The sequence below is a fragment of the Saccostrea echinata genome, unplaced genomic scaffold (assembly GCF_033153115.1).
Source record: "Saccostrea echinata isolate AGI-Se365-2 ecotype Australia unplaced genomic scaffold, CSIRO_AGI_Sech_v1 ptg000049l, whole genome shotgun sequence".
NCBI lineage: Eukaryota > Metazoa > Mollusca > Bivalvia > Ostreida > Ostreidae > Saccostrea > Saccostrea echinata.
Window position 1 is genome coordinate 1,801,557 of NW_026889798.1, and position 20,355 is coordinate 1,821,911.

Below are 20,355 nucleotides of genomic sequence, written 5' to 3' on the forward strand. Positions count from 1 at the left end.
TGTATCAGATTATTTTACGTTATTACAACATGTTAAAATTCATCTTCTTAGTATTTAAACTGCCGTACCTATATTAGATAGACTCTTCGTTGGATTCAACAATATAGCATTAAAATTTTCTACTCTGAACACCCCTGGTTCCATAGAAACTGGCCGGATTAGCCAACAGTTGATGATGAGACCTTAAAATCCATTCATGTCCACTTTGTCATTTCGATATTGTCGACATGGCAATGTAAACAATGTTGACACGATATGATGTTTACACCGTCTACATTGTTAGTATTTCTATATTGATAAAACATCGTGCACTCGACATATCTCTTAAACACCGAGACCCCGTGTCACTGTAGGCACAATAAAGAACCCTCACTGTTGAATGGCCCTAAATGCAGAGTAAAGGTCTAAATTTGAAGCCCTTCACCTATATGGTGACGTCTTTATATGAGTGAAAAGTTCTTGAACGGGACGTAAAACAATATGCAATCAATAAATCAATCATCTGTAGACAAGATATAACTAAAACCTGTATTTAATTATTGGGCATATAGACGATTGCATATTTTTCTCACTTAATCTTCGTAAACAGAATTGAGTTATCTCTCGTTTTATATTGTAGTAGAGCCTATTGGGTCTCTTAAACCCCTTATACCCATTATAAACACAATATACCCTGCACATGCCTGTCATTTGATCCAACAGTACATCTTCAGGGTTTTTGTAAGTCTTAGACTACTTTTTTTTAAATTACATTTTTTTTTTATTTTTAGATATATTGCATGCAGTAGGTTAAAGGTGAAAAAACGGATTCCAAAGAAATATTAACAACCCTCTTCTACATGTAGCATTATTTAGCAGTAAAAGAACCCTTTATCGTGCTGGAGTTTAAAGTTTGCAGTAATATGATAAATATACAGGCAGACAATATTACAACGATGAGAGCATTGCATTTTATTAACTTTTTACCGAGAAATAACAATGACACCCTCAGCCGTCCAATTTTATTATTTTCAAGTTCATCATTGAATGTCAAAAAATGAGTAAATTTGGAGGTGTGTAATTATTTATTTTTTTTAAATTAATCCGAATATCCTTTATGAAAACAAGGTCTTCACATGAATTTTACAGTAAAACAATGACTGCAATTGATAAATATTAATTATGGTACCTTTTCTCTTTGCACTTCTAGTCCTTATCTTAGATTTTTTTAAAATTCACATATAAAAAAAAATATCAATGAAGTATGATTTTGACATTTGTTTTTTACCATTTTTGTGATATAATTGATACCCATTAATGTATTTGTATGCCACATTCCATTTTGGGAAGATATTTCACGGCTTTACTTATGTCTATCGAGATCAACAAGCTTTTGGCATCTCAAGGTCTAAAGACTTCTAGTTTCCGGCAAAGAAATCTGTCTACGATGCAATGGTCCTCAGGGGTTTTATATGTCAATTTTAGGAAAAAAATGTTAATGATATAATGGCGATGGTCTGTCTGCATTGTGTGCGGAGATTCAAGCAAAAATCAATTTGTGATACTCTTTACGTTAAACTAAGGATGTATATACATGATTATAGAAGAGGTAGGAATCTTTGAAGTTTTTTTCTCAATGTTAGCTATAAATAAGTAGGCAGAACTAATTAAGCAGACTTTAATTTTGTAGATAAATCGTTTAAGAAACATTTACACAGTTGAATTACTGAGAGGTATTGATGACAATTTAATTATCTGTACAAAAGATTTCACAAGTCCTTTGTAAACCATAATTTTCATTTTCATTGTATAGAAAAATCTTTTCTCGCCTTTCATCTTAGAAACAGAAATTATTGTTATAAAATTATAGTTTCTAATTTTAAAAAATGGATCGTAATTTTAAGATTTGCAGTCAGTGAATTCTATGAGTAAATGATTCATATGCCTACCCTCATGATAGATATAAAAAATTACTAAATGTTTTAGAATATTTTTTTTAAATCAATAAACTAGTAATAAATAAATTCATAAGTACATATCATCAATAACAATTGTCATTAAGATCATTTCAACTGAATTTTGTGGTCTTTTCGTTCGATATAAATATATTATGATCAGCCAAAAAAAAAAAAAAACAACGAACAAAATCCCTCTCTCTCTCTCTCTCTCTCTCTCTCTCTCTTAGCATTCTATTAATGCTGAGCAAACATGTCAAAGGCTTAGTTTGTAACTTAAATCCTTTAAGAGGTTGTGCAGGAAGGTAATCGATAGATTTTCTTTTTCCTGGTGATTTATACTGTTGCTTTCTCAAGAATGTGACAAATACATGAAACGTGTAAGATCTACAATTCTGTTGGAAGAAAATGTATCTTAATTACTGCCCAACATCTTAGAGTTTCAGAGAAAGTATAATATTTGAGAGAGTAATATTCTGAAGACTGTGATTACACTGTGACTGTATTACACTGTCGTAAACAAATACGTGTACTTTGAACGGGGAAACCGATATGACAGAATACATTTTTGATGTGTCAATAAATAATTGATTTCAATATTCATAGTGTTTTCCAATGCTTTGCCAGCAATAGTATATAATTTAAGCTGTTCATTCACTTAATTTCAGTAATTAACCCTCCCTTTCTTTAAAATTATATTAGAATTATTAAAAAACAATGTTAAGTTCAGGACTCGGACTTAAAAGACTAAAGTCTTATAGAAAAGATAAAGTGATTTTTACTGTTTAAACATATACTCTTTAAAGCTTGCTCATCGATTTCCTCTGGGGTGATTGCTGTGCGATAAAAACTATGCTCTAATTACCGCTTCCAACTGTCAAATATTATGCAAGCCCGATTGATATTGATGGAACAATTAGTTGCGTTTCCCTGCTCAGCGGAAAGCCCGTACCTCGATTCCTCAAGTTTGCAAAGTGAATTACGATGAACTGATGAACTGTGATCGATGGCAAAATAGAAAACATCTTCTCTTCGCTTATTCTCTTAATGACTATTTCTTTGTATTGATCCGTAAACATTTATCTGACAGCTAAGCCGTCACTAAGGGAAAATAGAGGCTAATTGGACTCGAACATTGTGTCCATATATTCGGAATTCTATTGTAATCAAAAAGTTTGTTTGCTTGAAGAAATTTACTTCGGTAGTCTATTACTATGTCCTCAGAGAGAGAGAGAGAGAGAGAGAGAGAGAGAGAGAGAGAGAGAGAGAGGATGCCTTAATATGCTCTTATAAATATGTCTGATACATATTTCACATACACAATTTATAAGCATATTAATATGTATCGTTCGCAGTGAGAACTATATAACTCATTGGCTTAAACTTTATATAAAACTTGCTAAAGGAAAAAATCTATATTTTATTCATTTTTTACTCACTTTTATTCAATAAACGTGACGATATTTTTTTAATGTGTAACTTCTTTGTCTCTCTGAACTAGTACCACAAGCTTCAAGAAACCCTTCTGTTGCAGTCAAAATTCTTTCTTATCATTTCTGTAACAGGAACAATCGAAATTGGGGAGGCGCAATTGTATCTGGTCACATTGTAGAATGTCCACTCTTAATGGAAGGCGTCATGGCAAGTGATCACTGTAAATTATCGTCTCTCAATTGAAGGCGCCATGGCAACTTGTCACTTTGAGGATTGTCCACTCTCAATTGGAAGTGTCATGGCATTGGTCACTTTGTAGATTCTTCACTCTTAATTTGAGGCGTCATGACTTCTGGTCACTTTTCAGATTTCAAACTCTCAACTGAAAGCGTCATGGCATCTGGTCACTTTTTTAGATCCTTCGCTCTCAATTTGAGCCGTCAAGACATCTGGTCACATTGTAGATTTCCCACTCTCAACTGAAGGCGTCATGGCATCTGGTCACTTTATAGATTGTTCGCTCTCAATGGGAGGCTTCATCACAATTGGTCACTTCCTTATCTTTAATTTGAGAATGATTTGTAGTATGAATGAAATATGGAGATAACGTACAGTATTCAAGCTCAAAGTCCATAAAAGCAGTACAGATCGGGAGCATAGCAAACATGGACCTCCAAAAACATCAGAGGTGGGATCAGGCGCAATGAAGGAGTGAGGATCCCCTGCCGACCGGTCACACCCGCCATGTGCTCCTTATCATTCTGCATTCTCTCTTTATTACAATGAACACTTTGCATACAATTGTTCAGTGTTTTCTTATAAATGATTTTTTTTTCATTCTAAACGCCCAGTTTTGTTGGAGTTGATTTGTTAATGTATTTCTTTAAAAAAAAATACGTTTTGATTACTTCATGTCTAAAAATTAAATTCTAATAAAATTATGTGTATAAATAGTCCAAAAATAATTCCATAAACCATAAATAGCAAAGAGGAAGTGTAAAAAGATTCTATGTACGTAATATACTATTCTGTTTGATTCTGTAAGAATAACACGAAAGGTTAATTAATTTATGTCCATGAAACACATTATCACGAAACTCTGACATTTACGTTAGCTTTTCTTATAAGTCGTAAGGTTATTTACGAGTGATGCATCAAGAAACTGTAAGAATAATAGAGTATACTTCAAAGCGTAAAAAATTGATTTTTTGATACATTCTATGAAGATTTATTTCTCTATGAAACTTACATGTAACTTTGATTCTTTGTATTCTTTTACCGATACTTTATTGTGGGGAGTTTTGGGCTGTGTTATCATGATTTGATAACCATTTCGATAATTTTTTTAATTCCACAGTAACGGTGTCTTTCCGTTATAATAAAAGAAAGTAATGTGAGGATGGCTGAAAGATATCAAATTTGACGTCTCAATAAAAATACTTTTGCTTTGGAATATATATATATATATATATATATATATATATATATATATATATATATATATATATATATATATATATATGATCAAAATTCTGTTATTTTGTTTTCAGAAAGAATCCTTGAAACTTCTTAAATTTTAAAAAGAATTATGTAAGGTTGATTAATTTAAATAATTGTCAACATTTGAAAACATAGTACATGATGATATTTTGAAAGATTCTTTGGCTTTACTTCGCTTGGACTCGATAAGTAAATCGTTAACGTTGATGTCGCACTGAAATGTAAGATTTGAATTTTCTCTGTACTGTGTGCATTAGCGAGAAAAATATATATTTTATTGTCTCCGAAGGTTAAAACTTTAAAACATACATATTTATTAAATGCTCTTAATATGGTCTCTCTTATTTTATACATAAATAACAATTAGAAATTATTATGGTCAAAAGGATTTCGCTTTTTTGTCGCGCCATAAAATATATCCACACTGAATTTGTTACGGCTGATAATGGGGGAAACAGCGGGATTATAGCGTTCCCTCTATGTCTCTGTAAGTGTTGAGCAAAAATCAATTCCAGTTTATCATCCTGAGAATATGAGACATTTACTGAGATTGTTTCAGCTAACACGTGTCCAGGGCCTAGGGTTGTAGGGTTACTGATGTGAGGCCTCGTCTGGAATGGCTTAGCATCACTCTCTTTTACCGAGATTATGGTGTGAAAGTGGATCGTAGCGATAAGATTTTATTTGTCGTATATTTTGGTACTGATTAATGGACGTCAAAGCTTGAAAAGTAAGTACGTATTGAGTTTTGTATTGTGTGGAATTTTCAGGTCTGGGTTTAGCATTAATTTTTTATCTTCAAATGGGAAAGTGAACCCATCTATCAGAAAGAATTTCGTGTCAGCTACATTGACTATAATTTGTTTTCAACAGAAAAAAAGACACAATAATCAGCATTAAAACTTTTGTTTAAAACGCTTATACAATACCTTATGTTTCATACGTGTCATAAAGAAAAGTCGTTTCTTTCTGTATTTACAATTTATATCCTTTATAGCCCCTTTCCATTCTTATTTATTTTCTTTACTCTACTGTTTAGGTTTACCATTGACATTTCCATGTATATTTTTTTTTCACTATGAGTTCTTGACACTTGATCATTCAGTCATTTTGGGAATTAATATTTAATTATCTTTTACATAACTATATCTTAATTCTAAAACAGGTTTATTCACTTTTATAGAGAAATGAACTAAATACAGGTATTTTAAAAGCGCATTGTATTATACTTTATTTCATTTAAAAAAGTTTGATACATTTGGTTTATCACTTTATCACTTAGATCCAAATTATGTGCCAAATTATTATGTTATAGAAAAAGAGCTGTAGTATAATGGATAACCTGTTAGAAAATCTAATTTTCTTAACGAAATCTTAATATCTTACAGGAAATTTCTATTAATTTTTCCTAGGGTGAAGAAAGGCTTTAGGTATAAATGGATGCCTTTAAGAAAGTGTTTAAGGTTCATGATCTCTCATAACATGTTGCTTTAATGCCTATGATTTTCCAAGAGAAATGTATTTTGTAAGTAAAATGAGACCAAGTTTAGCAAAGCTTTCGGGGCAAAACTAGACAAAAAAAAGTCTTTTCAGTTTGACAAATTTATAAAGAAATAATGAAATATGGAGATATCAAACAACAATCAAGCCCAAAAGTCCATTGAAACAATACAAATCGGGAGCAGAGCAAACAGGGACCTTTAAACACATCAGGGGTGGGATGGCACACATTTATTCCATCATAGTTAAAAGTTATCTTTCTTATTAGAGCATCAATGTACTTTAATACCCTTTTTTTAAGGAACATGGGTATATCCATCCTCTAGATGTTATATCATAAATGACATTTGATAGCTCTTCCTTGATGATTTTGGTTCTCCAAAGATCAATACATGAGTGGATTTAAAGTTGAACCCTTGAAATCATTAGTTGAAGTAATGAGATTTCATAAAGGAGACTGGCTGATGCTGTCATTTCTAAAAACAATACTTGATTTAAATTACACAGTTCCGCCAGCACATGATGAGATTGAGGATTTATTATGTTTTGCACACAGAGGGATGACTAGTACTGAGGGTTTTTCTTTCCAGGAATTATTTCTGTTTCTCGTTTTACATTATACACTTTTTTAGGTTGACGATTTCCATTTACATAATGAATGTTCACTGATCATTTTACGTAAATTTTCAGCAATTATAACGAATATCATAAAAGAAATTACTCCCGATGATCCATAAAAATCAAATCTCTTGTCACTTCAACCATATTCATTAAGCGTTATTCTAATACAATCTGGTGTCGCCCGCGTGGCGCAGTGGTTAGAGCGTTCGCTCTTGAGTCGCGGAGTAAGGAGTTGATCCTTACGTCGCGGGTTTGAATCCCACTGCGGGACATCGAGACCGGTCCTTCGGATGAGACCATTAAAACCGAGGCCCCGTATCGCAGTAGGTGCAGGCACGAAAAAGATCCCTCACTTCTCAATGGCCCTGAGTGCCGAGTATAGATCAAAATTTGTAGCCCTCCAGCGGTGGCGTCTCCATATGAATGAAAAATTCTCGAGAGGGACGTTAAACAACAAACAAACAAAATACAATCTGGTTGTATAATCAAAGTTCACTTGATAAATGTTGAACCATCAACTCTTACGTCATACTTACATGTACATTTTTAAAATGCTTGTAAAAAAAAAAAGTATGTCTCTTTTTTTAAATGTGCATAAGGATCTATTTGCTTCATCTTTTAGCTTATTGTGTATTATTCCACAGGTGCAGGAAACAAGTAGGCACCACCAGTCTCAAGGAAAATAATATTACGATAATTCAAAAAAAAATTTCGGTATATCTTCTATCTTTCAGTATCAATCTAACTTTTTCGATAATTGATTTTGCTTCCTCTATCTCTCAAAAAGTATCAGTACCACATGTATCTGTTGGAAATCACATTTTACTCGTGCGAAATTTATTTTTCGTGTAAATACGCGAGGACGTCTGCTCAGAAAATTTCGTTCTTACACATAATTTACATATAATTGAATTATTAATGATCATATACATCAATATATAAATTTACTGAAAATTTTGTGTCGATTACAAATTTCAAATCAAATATTATCTGACGGAAATAAGATGTCGCGAAAATTTGGTGATATGAAGTATATATCTCGATAATTCCTAGTGCTGTTGAGGGTTCTTATACCTTCTTTATGACTTTAATTTTTGTTTACTCTTTGATTTTTTAAAATAATTCTCCGTGTACCCTTAATTTCTCGACAATTCTGTCTCATAAATATTCTCTATACCTCAATTTTGTTATTTAATTCTAAGCTATTCTCAGTTTCATTTTGGAATCTCGTTTAATAAATAAGTAGTTGTCAGATATTGCATATGAAAATGCTTAAGAGTGCATGTCAACATGATAACACTACTGGACGAAAATAATACTGACTAAAATTATCAGCAACAACAGTAATATTCTCAGTAAATATCAGTATTTATCAGGAAGAACAGTAGAGTATCAATAATTATCAAGCATTATCAGTAAAATGGGATTCTCAGCACTTTTTTGTCCAATAATGTAAATACGTCTTGCTTAAGGATATTTGCAGTACAATGTTGAGCATGTGACATTTTTCCAGTTATTTTAGAAATCAGATTCATTGCATATCGTTTTAATGCTGGAAAATTAAGGGATAGAGGTGGGGGATTTGAGGTTCAATGTTCCTTAGAGATAATAGAGTATTTTATTTCATTCAAGTGGAAAGTAACTAGAAAAATATTACCGCCTCCATATTTAATGTAACGTCAAATGTTAAGGCAACATGATAATCTATTTTTTTAAAATACATTTTTATTTTTTAAAACGGATTTGGGAGTTCTTTAAATAACCTATTAAAAAGGGATATCAGATATACCGAATAAGCAGAAATTTTCAGCGATATTTAATTTTGCCCTTATTAGCAAGAGTGTTGAGTTTGCTACAATGTAAAATTGAATATCGCTAACAATTCATTCAGCATCAAGATATCTCTTTCCTGACATTAAAAAAATCGCTAAAGTTACTTCTGAGTAAAAATATTTACTGGTTTTTAAGACTAAGGCTAAATTTTCGTCTCGCTTAAATGTCCACATATGGTATATTTTATTAGTGCATTTCAGCAGCACTAAATTTAAAAAAGATTTTGGAACAAAACAATCATTTTAATATTGACGACATATAGTTTACTTTGATGTGTCGTCATCTTGATTTGCTGATCCATGCATTTATAGGTAGCCTCAGCATACCCCCTTTCTCTCCGTATATATAGTTATAAGTAAAACAATAAAATATCTAGTCCTGCATTCTTTTCAATATTTTAAATTTTCAAAATGTTTGACCAGCAGTTCAGATCTGCCTTAGACGTATTTAAAGTAAGATATAGAAATAACAACAGATATTGTCAGTGGGAACAGTTTGCCATTTACTCTACAAAGCTTTTTTAACATTCTTTTACCGGTTAACAAAGACAAAGCTGGATTATAGATCACCCTAATATTTATGTGGTACAGATAAGAATGTCCAAGCACTTTTCTTGATATAAGAAGAAGATAAAGAACCGAAATATATTTGAAAACGTCAAACTTAGAGATTTAGTGAAATATTCATGAAGATAATGATTCATCTCGCTCTACGTAAAACATCAAATCAATGACAGATTAACACTTCGGTGGAAGATGATAGCGTAGGAATAAAGATCCAGATATATAATTATAAAACATTTCATAAGAACCAAATGGTCGAAACAGTAGATGGAGTAATCCAATTAAAAGAAAGCGACAACCATGATAATGATATCAAATTGTGGGCTTAATAAAATTCAGCTCCAACATCGAAAGTGGCGTTCCCACGGCGACGCCAGCGTCGACCAATTTCTCTCCTCAAAATCAAATTAACGTAACTGCCGCTACATGACATAAAAGTGACACATCTTTTTCCTAATAAGAAACAGTTTCTTTAAACTTTATCATTAACACGGTCCAATTATGCTTTGGTTTTGATTCTGAAATCGTCCTCTTCTGGTCTAAAGAATATTTTTGTTACAATGGATTTCAGGATTAAGGCAAGTGCAACACATACATTAACTAAGGTTATACATCGAAAATAGGGTTTTGTCTGTTAGTTTGTTTGTATATTTAACCTCCTTCCCAGAATGTTTCACTCATAATAAGATTTTGTTGGTGGAGGACTGCAAATGTAGGCCTGTACTCTACACTTACGACCTTTGAGCAGTGAGGGATCTTTTTTCATGCCAGCACCTACTGCGACACGGGACCTCGGATTATACGGTCTTATCCTAGAAACTGTCTCCACGTCACACAGTGGAATTTAACCCTTGACGTAAGGATCAACTCTTTACTCCGCGACTCAAGAGCAAACGCACTAACCACTGCACCACGTGGGCGACGCAGGGTTTTGTCAAAAGTCTTTTGATAACGGATGCAGAACATACGTGTTTTACAAATTAAACTCCTTGAATGAAGTCGGACTAGTACTAGGAATATGAAAATCGTCCATTTTGTTTGCTGTCCTCGGATATCGGCATTATTTTTCTGAACATACATGCCTCTTTTTTGGTGACTGATAGACCTGTAGTTAAGATAAAGGATTTTAAGTATTACAATGAAACATATGCTTCACCAACAAATGCAGTCCAATTTCATTTCAAAAGAGGTTGTAATTCTCTGTATAAAATAGCCATGAAAGCTGAAACATTCATTCCTATCATTTTCTTCCCCAGTTGCAGTACTATATGCTTTGCGACAACTTCTTTCTACTCTTTTCTTCATGCAGTATGTGTTTTTCCTGGTATGTTCTGTATGAATAAACATCCTAGCGTATGTTATAGTCTTTTATTACTATTTTATGTAAATATGTAAAATATGCACTAAAGGCCAAACTTATGCATCATTTAATATATGTCCTCTCTAGATAAAATGCGATTTTTTTCTTTCCTTTTCTACGGCGTAATAATGGTCTGGCCTCATTCCATTTGATCCGATTCTTGTCGATATCTTCCTCTGAGACTTATGGGCAAGTTTTAGGCTGATGGCGTTGTTGTTTTGGTATTGTAAGGAGACAAAGGTCAGCGGATCTTTTGTTTTTAATCATTGAACTTTGGCGCTTAAACTTACTTAAAATTTCATTGTTAAAATTTAAGAAGTTGAAATTCAAAAGTTCGTATTTTTATTCAATTTTTAAATACTTAATCTTTTAAATAATATTTAAACATTTAATAATTGTTAAATAAATTTTAGGATTTTTTTTTTTATGAATTCAAATTCATGACTATCGCTTTATTTGCCTGTTTTATATCACAACACTTAAAACTGATTTATGAAATTATAAACTTGTGGTTATTCAAATACAATTGCTAAGGGGGGACAACAAAACTTACACAGATATCTACATTGAAACCTTAATCATCAAATAATATTTACAATTTTAGAAAAAGGGCCTTTTAGGTTTCCTTGCTAATTATTTGAATTGTTTACATTTTTACTAAGACCTATTCAGCCAAATTGGAAACAGCGTACAGTACTAATTGATTACAATTTATGTCATTCACTCGTACGAAAATACGACCATGGAATATTCTTACGTTCATCCAAATAGGGACTTAGAGTTATAGCTTTCACGTAAGGTTTCTTTGCATCCTATATGGCTGTTTTAATGGCCAATATTTTGTGACTATGTGCTTTGTAAAGCCTATGAATCATTCATGTAGCAATAACCTTTGAACACAATGTTGTAACTTCAATAAAGATACAAGCTATAAATACTTATTTATCAAATTTCTGGCGACAATTGATAAGTTGGAAATGACGTCTGGATCACGCCTTATATTGGTACATAAAGAATTACATCAGAGCAAAAACAAGTGCTACTGAATAATCTTGTGTACAAAGTATCTGGAGACTTGATGTATTTTATGATAATACATGTACATTGTTTCATATGTTTTATTAACTTTCCTCTGTAACAGAATTAAAACTACATTAAAACTAGAATCCTTATTATGCAGACATATAAATCTTTCAATTGACTATGAAAGAGTTTTTTTTTTTTTTTTTTTTTTTTTTGTTTTTTTTTTTTAATTTTTTTTTAAAATTCAAATGCGGTCAGCGAGATATAAGAAAATGCGGGGTACTAATGTCAACAGTTTTTTTTTTTTGGGGGGGGGGGGGATGTATCTTAGAAGAAACATAAATTGAATAGATAGTGATTATAATCTGTCTTTCCAGTTGTTTAGAATGAAATATATGGAGATAACGAACAGTATTCAAGCTCAAAAACCCATTAAACAATACAAAATAGGAAAAGAGCAAACAAGGACCTCCAAAACATCATAGGTTATGTAATTATAGAAGTCATTTCAAGAGGAACACTATTTGGACCTTCTATCCTTCAGAAATCGGTGATTTCATTTAAACATTTGTATCTTATTGTAATTATATGTACTTTGTTTAATTGGAAAATTTATTAACCGAAATGTGATTGATATTGCTGTTATTTACAAAGAAACAATTGATATTTTAAAATCATTTCATGATTAAAATACTTTAAACAACATATTAATTAATAGTGATGTCCTTTATTTGAAATATATGTCTATTAAGTTTAAAGAAGCCATACAATCATCAAGGTAAATATAACTCTCTACTTGGTAATTTTTAAAATCATGTTTATTATTATTTTTGTTTTGTTTTGTTTTGTTTTGTTGTATTGTTTTAAGTAGAGTGGAAATATAAATCTAGTTTCTTTCAAATCAAGAAAAAAAAATGTTCTGAAGAGTCCCAAATGAGTTCTATCAAAGCAAGTGCTTGGTTTGGAAAATCGATTGTTGCTCTGTGAAGTAATGTGTCATCATCTAGTAAGATGTTATTCTCTATCAGGTTTTGCTTTCATTATCACATTTAATTCTTTCGAGGATGGTTTGATTCCGAACAGAGTTCAGTTTTTGTTGCTGTTACTTTAAGGGTTTTCTCTTCTTTGACGTCATTCAAAAAAAGATGTGCTTTATAAGTCATCCAAAACTAAGTCTACTTTTTTCTTTATATTGTCTTCTTGCGTAAATTAGAAATATTCAAAGATACAAAATGTCATGAGAATATCATATTGTATTTTCTTTGATTAAATTTAATTTCTCTTTTGTTTCTGAAGATGTATTTTCAGAATAATTGTAACCAAATGTGGACAGCATATTTTAACACATTTCAAGGTGCAATAATACTTAGGGTTGAGAGAAACAAAATACGTAGATTCTTTAGGTTTGCGTGGTTAATAAGACTTCAGATATTTACTATTAGAGAGTATATGTACACTTTTGGGTATAACCTACATTGTAATTCTCATAACCAACGCCTTTCATGTAAAAGCTCTTATTATGACCACTGACATATGCTCAGAATGCCTTAAACTTTTAATGTTTACATTTGAGACCTCTTACCATGCCATGCTTTACTGTAACGCTAATTAATTCCTTACGTCATCTAGGGGGAATTCCCCTGGGTATGGTGCTGGAATCGTGTCCTTGTTTGTATAAGGGCTGCTCTAAGTGAGTAACAGTATAAGGACAGTTTCCTGTTAAATTCATCGACATGAAATAAATCAGCATTTAAAACCGGGAGCATATATGATCGGCAATATACACCATGCATTGACCAATGCTAAATATAATGGTAATGCAAGGCATGAGTTGAAATCGAAGCGTAATGCTAGTAATGTGTAATGCCAAAAACCTGCATTACATGTAAATACAAAGTTATGCATTATTTTCTCAAATCGTGTGTAATGCTGGCATAATAAGGCATGCAATGTATTATTTTATGTTCCTCACTTTCCTTAATTAAAAAATGAATTCAAATGGTCATGGATATCATTGTTGATATTAAAAGATTTAAAATAATAAAACAAAAATTTCACTTATTAAATCTTTAAAATCTGTATACAATATTCAAATACACTTTCATTTTTATGATATTTTGTTTTGTGCATGTTTGCTCTAAATTATCATACATTTCATTAAATTACAACCACTATATATTTAATTTTTCATACATATTTTAAATAAGCTTTATTTGCAAAGAAGATTCCATAGCCTTTAAAAAAAACCTTAAAAATAAATTCCACTAAGGGTAACACTAATGAAAGATTCGTTATGCACTGATGATAACCACCTTGTGAATAAAGTCACTGTGTCAAAGCACACAATGTATCTAGCATAATTTAAGAATTTGTGTTGTGTGGTGGTGGTGGTGGAGGGGGGGATGGTTAATGAGTACGTGCGTGCGTTCTGGAAGTTACCCTAGACATAATTCATATCGGGATCAATATGCTTTTTTGCAAGGAGGTCCTCAAAACTGCGGTGCAATTGTTTCATTAACTACAAGATCTAACGTCTATTGTTTTATAAAAGAATCGAAAATAGTTCGGTTGAGGGTTAAAACTGTCTTTTACTTGACCGAGAAAGGAACACTAAAGATTGCAAATTATACTTTATTTTATCTTATTATAAATACAAATGTTTCTTCTTAAGAATAAACAAAAGAAATATGTTATTTACAGTGTAATAATTCCAATCTTAATTTTATTTATTGATTTCCTGTGTTTTGATTGGACGAGAACAAATTCAAGAAAAAGTTTACACATCGAAGAACTCTCAGTCAGAACTACTTTCTTGACCTAGCTTTTATTGTAAATAAAAAAATGAAACAAATCGTTACTTCTATTCTGTGTTTTACTTAAATAATTACAGAAACTTGAAATTAAATAAAGACAAAAATGACGGCATACAGGACTGATAGAAGGGAATATTATGTGTATGTCATTGTCAGATCACGAGTGTGAATTTTAAATCTCTGAAGTCATATTCATGACGTTCCTAATAGGCCTACAAAACAAATCAGCTCAGTTCTCGGTAGCGCTGTGATAGGAAAGAGAAACGTACCTTAGACTCTTGCCTTATTAGCATCAAATTCATTTTCCTACATCCTATATTCTGTCCCGTCTTTGAACAAACCAGAGCAAATCAAGGTCGTCGTCGGTCTGCTACTTTCGTTTTAGAGCGTCTGTAACATGGTCAAGGACGAATTCTTTTGAAGTCTACTTGTATTTACGATATTTGTTGACTTAAACAATATTCGAAGAATTTTTATAAGCTTATCTTATTAAATGTTTGACAATTAAAGTTGAACTTTATCGACGTTCATCTCGATTGCAATTCAATTCCACATCGCGGCATAAAGTATTCCTACGCTGTACAGAAATAACAGATTGTATGGAGGCTTCAAAGAGAAATAATTTAAAAACGCAGCTATGTTAAGGCTTCCCGAAGCTTTAAAATGCGCTCAAAACATAATATTTCATTGCAAGGTCGGTTTTGGTTTTAATTTATAAGTATTGAACTTTAGTAATTCCAATTTATATAAAGGGTTTCCTCGGCTATATATTAGCATATTTGTTATGATATCACATGACTTTGTTGATCACGTGACAGTCATTTATAATTTTTTGAAGTGTTTCATATAAATCGCTTTGGCGCAGCTGATTAACACAATAATTATTAACATTTTGTTATATAAATAAACTCATCGTATCCTTGTGTATCCGAAATGTGCTTGGGAAAAGTTATAGTATTACTTGGGTACAAAATATTCCCTGAGAAATTCAACTTACCTACAAATTTGAGGGTATTTTCCACACAATATCGTAATCTGTATTAAAACAAAGCCAACACACATTTTTCCCAAGCAAGATTCAGATAGAGAACAACCTCTTCTTACAGATTTCCACAAAAATTCTCCGATTAATCCTCATTAATCAACTGCGCCAGACTCTTTTATACACACAAAATAAATTCTACCTCCAACCACGGGTATAAAACAGAGTACATTTCAAAAGTATATTTTTCATAAGCATTTTGAACATGCTGAATTTCAATCAAGGGTAGGTAAGCGGTGCATTTTTAAAATATTCGGACATATAAGACTTAAAAAGCCTTTAACGATCCGTGAATTTTGCAATAGCTATCTAGCATTTTACATGCTGTTTGAAATAAAGTGTAAAGTTCATGACACTCTCCCCGTCATAACACCTCAAGTTTGCAGTGACCTGACGTCATTTTCCATTGTGACGTCATATTTTGGTAGTTCAGAGATGTGAAGGCACAGAGTGCACTGTAATATTCTACGGGAAGCCTTAACCTACCTGCGAACTGCGTAAATGGAATTATATGAATTCAACGTTCTTTTTACATAAAAGTGCTTCGCACTTTTATACAGTTTGTGAGTACAAAGGCATGATTTTACACATCGATAAGTTCTGAAAAAAGAACGTTTAATCCTATAATAAATACTTTTACTATATAATCACATTTTCATCTACATGCACTACATTTAGTTTTTGTGGGTGGAGATTTATAAGAACAATTACACTTCTGTTTTTAAAAACTCAAAAAGTAACGGTAACGATAATGCATTACTTACTAGAGAAATGGTAATATAATGCATTACTTTAAAAAAAGTAATAATTATGTAATTCAATACCCAAATTATAGATGATATCATAATGGTAACATAATTCATTACTTTACGATGTTATTCTCCCCAATTCTTGTACAAACCAATTTTGTTCAATGCTAGTTTTTGAGAAATCTGTTACTCCAGCCCAATAAAAGTATACATATATATTTTTTACTCTAATGTTGAAATCTACCTAAATACTTTCAGTACGGATATATTCACAATCTAAATGCTAGAAATACTATGCTAAATTTCATGCAAAAAAATATGCTAAGAATCTTGAACATCGATATTATTTTAGTGGTAGAGGCTTAATCAAATAAGAGCATCAGTATAATTAATTCAAAATAAAGAGCTTGGTAAATGATCTGTCATAATGTATTCTTTTCATAAAGTTTAGAATGTGATAAAAGATTTTGTAACTTTTTCAACATTTTTATGCTCCATTACAAGTAAAATACGTTATGTCAACAAAACAATATCTACATGTATATGCAGTTTATTGATAATCATCCAAACTGTAAAAATTCTAGAGTATTGATAAAAATAACTCCATGATCATAATTTACACGTAATTGTACTTCTATGAGAGTAAAACAATGATTTTCCTTAAATCTGAAGGAATGTAATTACATCAGGTTTTATTTGCGATCCATATGGCTTTTTAAATAGCTAATAATTCTACTGCTATTGCTGCTTTTCAAAGCTATATGAATATTTAATCATTCATGTAGTGCTGGCATTCGAAAAAAAAAAAACAGTAGTTAAACTTCAATAAAGATGAAGCTATATCTAATTTACCCATTTTTGAGGACATTTGATAACTTTGAAATGCCTTTTGATTTTGAAGTTTGTAGGTAAATGAAGAGTTACAAAAGCAGCTTAGCAAGTAAAGTAATATTTCTGGAAATAGACTCGGAAATTGATTCATTAACATGACTGTACACTGTTGTACTTTTTATTAAATTTCCTTTGAAATAACATGTAAAGGTAATTTACAATGATCATGCTTAGAGTCCAATTAAACGATTAAGATTGTGAGCAGAGCGAACATGGACCTCAGAAATTATCAGAGGGGGTTGGATGCTATGAAGAAGTAAGCATCACCTGTCTTCCAGTCACATCCGCTGTGAGCCCCTTCTCATGATCAGTTAAATCCGTGGACAATTCAGTATTCATATAACATTGTTATCCCTTATAAATATCCTACTATATATTTATTACCAATAAAAAGTCCTCGGGCAAAACTTTCACCTTTAAGTCCAACAAATCATATGTTGCCCTCATACCCCTCAATAACTGTATAATAATGATTAACAATTATATGAAAAATGGCAGTCAACATTTGACGTAGACCATAATTGCAAACAAGGGTATGGTATCGACCGTAGAATTTGAAGAAAATAAACTGACTTTAAATATGATAGTTCGACTCTTGTATCAACAACTTATCTAACAGTACCCTGCCTCTTTTTTAAAAAAAAAATCTCCTAGAATATGCTCTTGCTTATTGAATAAATATATATAGGGCAAGTTGACGATAGAAAAGTTGAAATAATCACGATCATCAGATAATTTAGTTTGTGATCAGTGTCTTTCTCAAGTAAATATCCTTATAAAAACAGATGCTTCAGGCTCTGTGTTGTCTTATTTCGATTTCAGTGGAATATACAGAATCAATGTATGAATTGAAATGAAAATTGTTAATACCCTCTGCATAAAACCACCGAAAATTCTAAATATCGAATTGAAGGCCTAAGCAAGAGACTCCCTCTTTTAATATTTAATGTGTTTAATAAATCTACTTCATAATAATCTAAAACAAGTCTTCTACTAAAGGGGTACAATTAGTTTCTATGGAAATTCCAACAGACATGGTCTCAAAAGGCTACATTAATATTGTCAATTAGGAACTGTTTGATATCAACAACCGGTCAGGGTAACCTAGTGATAGGGCGTTAGGTTCGTGATTGGGAGGCAAGGTTCGATTTTCGTCCGCCGCCTAAGTCAAACCTAAGACGTTTACATAGGTACTGACTGTTACTTCGCCAAGCGCCCGGCATTGGAAGTGAAAGTCATGGGTCTTTTGGATGAGACCTTGACAAACGAAGTCCTTGTCACGGTAGGCGTTAGCACGATAAAGAACCCTCGCTGTTCAAAGGCCCTGAGTGCCGAGTATAAATTTAAAGCCCTTCACCGGCATGATTTCTCTATATGAATGATACGTTCTCAAATAGGACGTAAGACAACATCGGTCAATCAAGTGATATCAACTCAGAGTACCTGTGTGGAGAATCAGAATGGTTTGCAGCAAATTTCATAGATTACTTATGATAAATATGAAAAATTTTAATATCCATTTTAATTGAAAAGCTGTTTTCTATTATTAATAAAACTCCGGTCTGAAAATTATTTAGGAAAATAGTTGTATAAATATTGAAAAAGCATACGTTTCGATGTGATCGATCTTAGCAAATTTTTTGATTTCAAAATTTTCTAAAATTCATCGATTATTTTTTAGCCTTCATATTAAATTCTAAAAGCTTCTCGAATATGTTATTGTACTGTACTGTTGACATTTCTCTTTCTCTGCTGTAAATATTTAAATGAAAGCAAAAAACAAAGACGCTTAGTAGATTATTTACTAAATTCTGCTGTGCATCCTTATTTGTAAGAAATTTTATGCAGTTTTGGAATCCAGTAAAGGTATTGCTATTCAAATTGAACTTCGTTGTTGGAGAAATTGAATATAATTAAAACTTACACATAAACTTTTGAAGAGTCTCTTCCTTAAACTGGGAAGTTTTGAAGAGTCTCTTCCTTAAACTAGGAATAAATAAAAATAAATCCCGACGAAAAGTCATGATTTCAAAGTGAGTTATATAATAACGATTATACACAAGAATGTTAATTGATCAATGTTGGAATAGGGGAACTAATGTTTTTTAGGCGATGGGAACTCTTAATCTTGTTTATTTCAAATCAAGAAGAAATTTTTACTGAAGAGTCCCAAGTGAGATTTCTTCAAAACAAATACATGTTCTTGCTTCTGAAAATCGATTATTACTGAGTGAGGTAATGTGTCTTCATCTAGTAAGATGTTATTCTCTAGAAGTTTTTCCTTTCCTAATCACATTTTATTCTTTACAGGTGGCTTCTTCTGACTAAGTTAAGTTTTTGTTGCTGTTACCTTATTTCTGAATTTTGTTATCTGATTTTCAAACGAAAATTTCAATAAACCTTCATGTAACAGATATGCTCTTTACAGAGAGACCGAGTCTGCTTTTTTTTTTTTAAAAAAAATTGTCATTTGCACAATAGTAATATTCAAAGATAAATACTGTCATGACATGACCCAAATTATCTCTATTTTACAATTTTATTGCCCTTTTGTTCTCATGTTGAATTTCTATTTGCATGCAAAGGAAACATTTTTATTACCTGACAAGTTGTAGAAGTAATTCAGACTAAAACATTTATATCTCCATGATTTATAATGATATATATGATATATAGTGAGAACAGACTCAAACGCAGATGTCATACATATATATGGGAAACTTTATTTACTTCCTAGTATGAAACTTATGACCGATGACCAAAGCCTTTCCTGTAATTTTGAAGTATTGCACATGATCTGGGTCTTCGATATATACCCGAAAAATACCTAAGTCATCTTATGTTCACATGTGTTACTATTTTTCATGCTTCAAACGTGAAGGCTCCTGAATATGAAACCAAAGATGTATCTCTTGCCATTGCTTTTATTAGAGCTTGTCTAACTTGGTGTCAGTAAAAGGACTCTTCAAAATAGGAAAAATCAGCATTTAAAAACAGGAGCATAAGTATGGTCATGTAAAGTAAGCAGACAGTAATAGTGCTTAAATAAGCAAACATGCCAATTTGGGTCAATGCTTCTTTTAAGGCAATTT

At 31.8% G+C, this 20,355-nt stretch overlaps 1 protein-coding gene across 2 annotated transcripts in view; it reads left to right on the forward strand.

Moving 5' to 3' along the window:
• Window positions 1–1,492: 1,492 nt before the first annotated feature.
• LOC133203218 (suppressor of lurcher protein 1-like) overlaps window positions 1,493–20,355 on the forward strand; it is a 52,154-nt gene continuing 33,291 nt past the window's right edge. Inside the window, exon 1 of one of the 2 annotated variants that reach the window (XM_061339048.1) lies at window positions 1,493–1,588. In XM_061339048.1, coding sequence (XP_061195032.1) covers window positions 1,574–1,588 — 15 coding nt within the window. In that variant the 5' untranslated portion in view covers window positions 1,493–1,573. Of the gene's footprint in view, window positions 1,589–5,548; window positions 5,599–20,355 lie in introns of those variants that run through there. The other variant, XM_061339049.1, reaches the window with a different exon arrangement.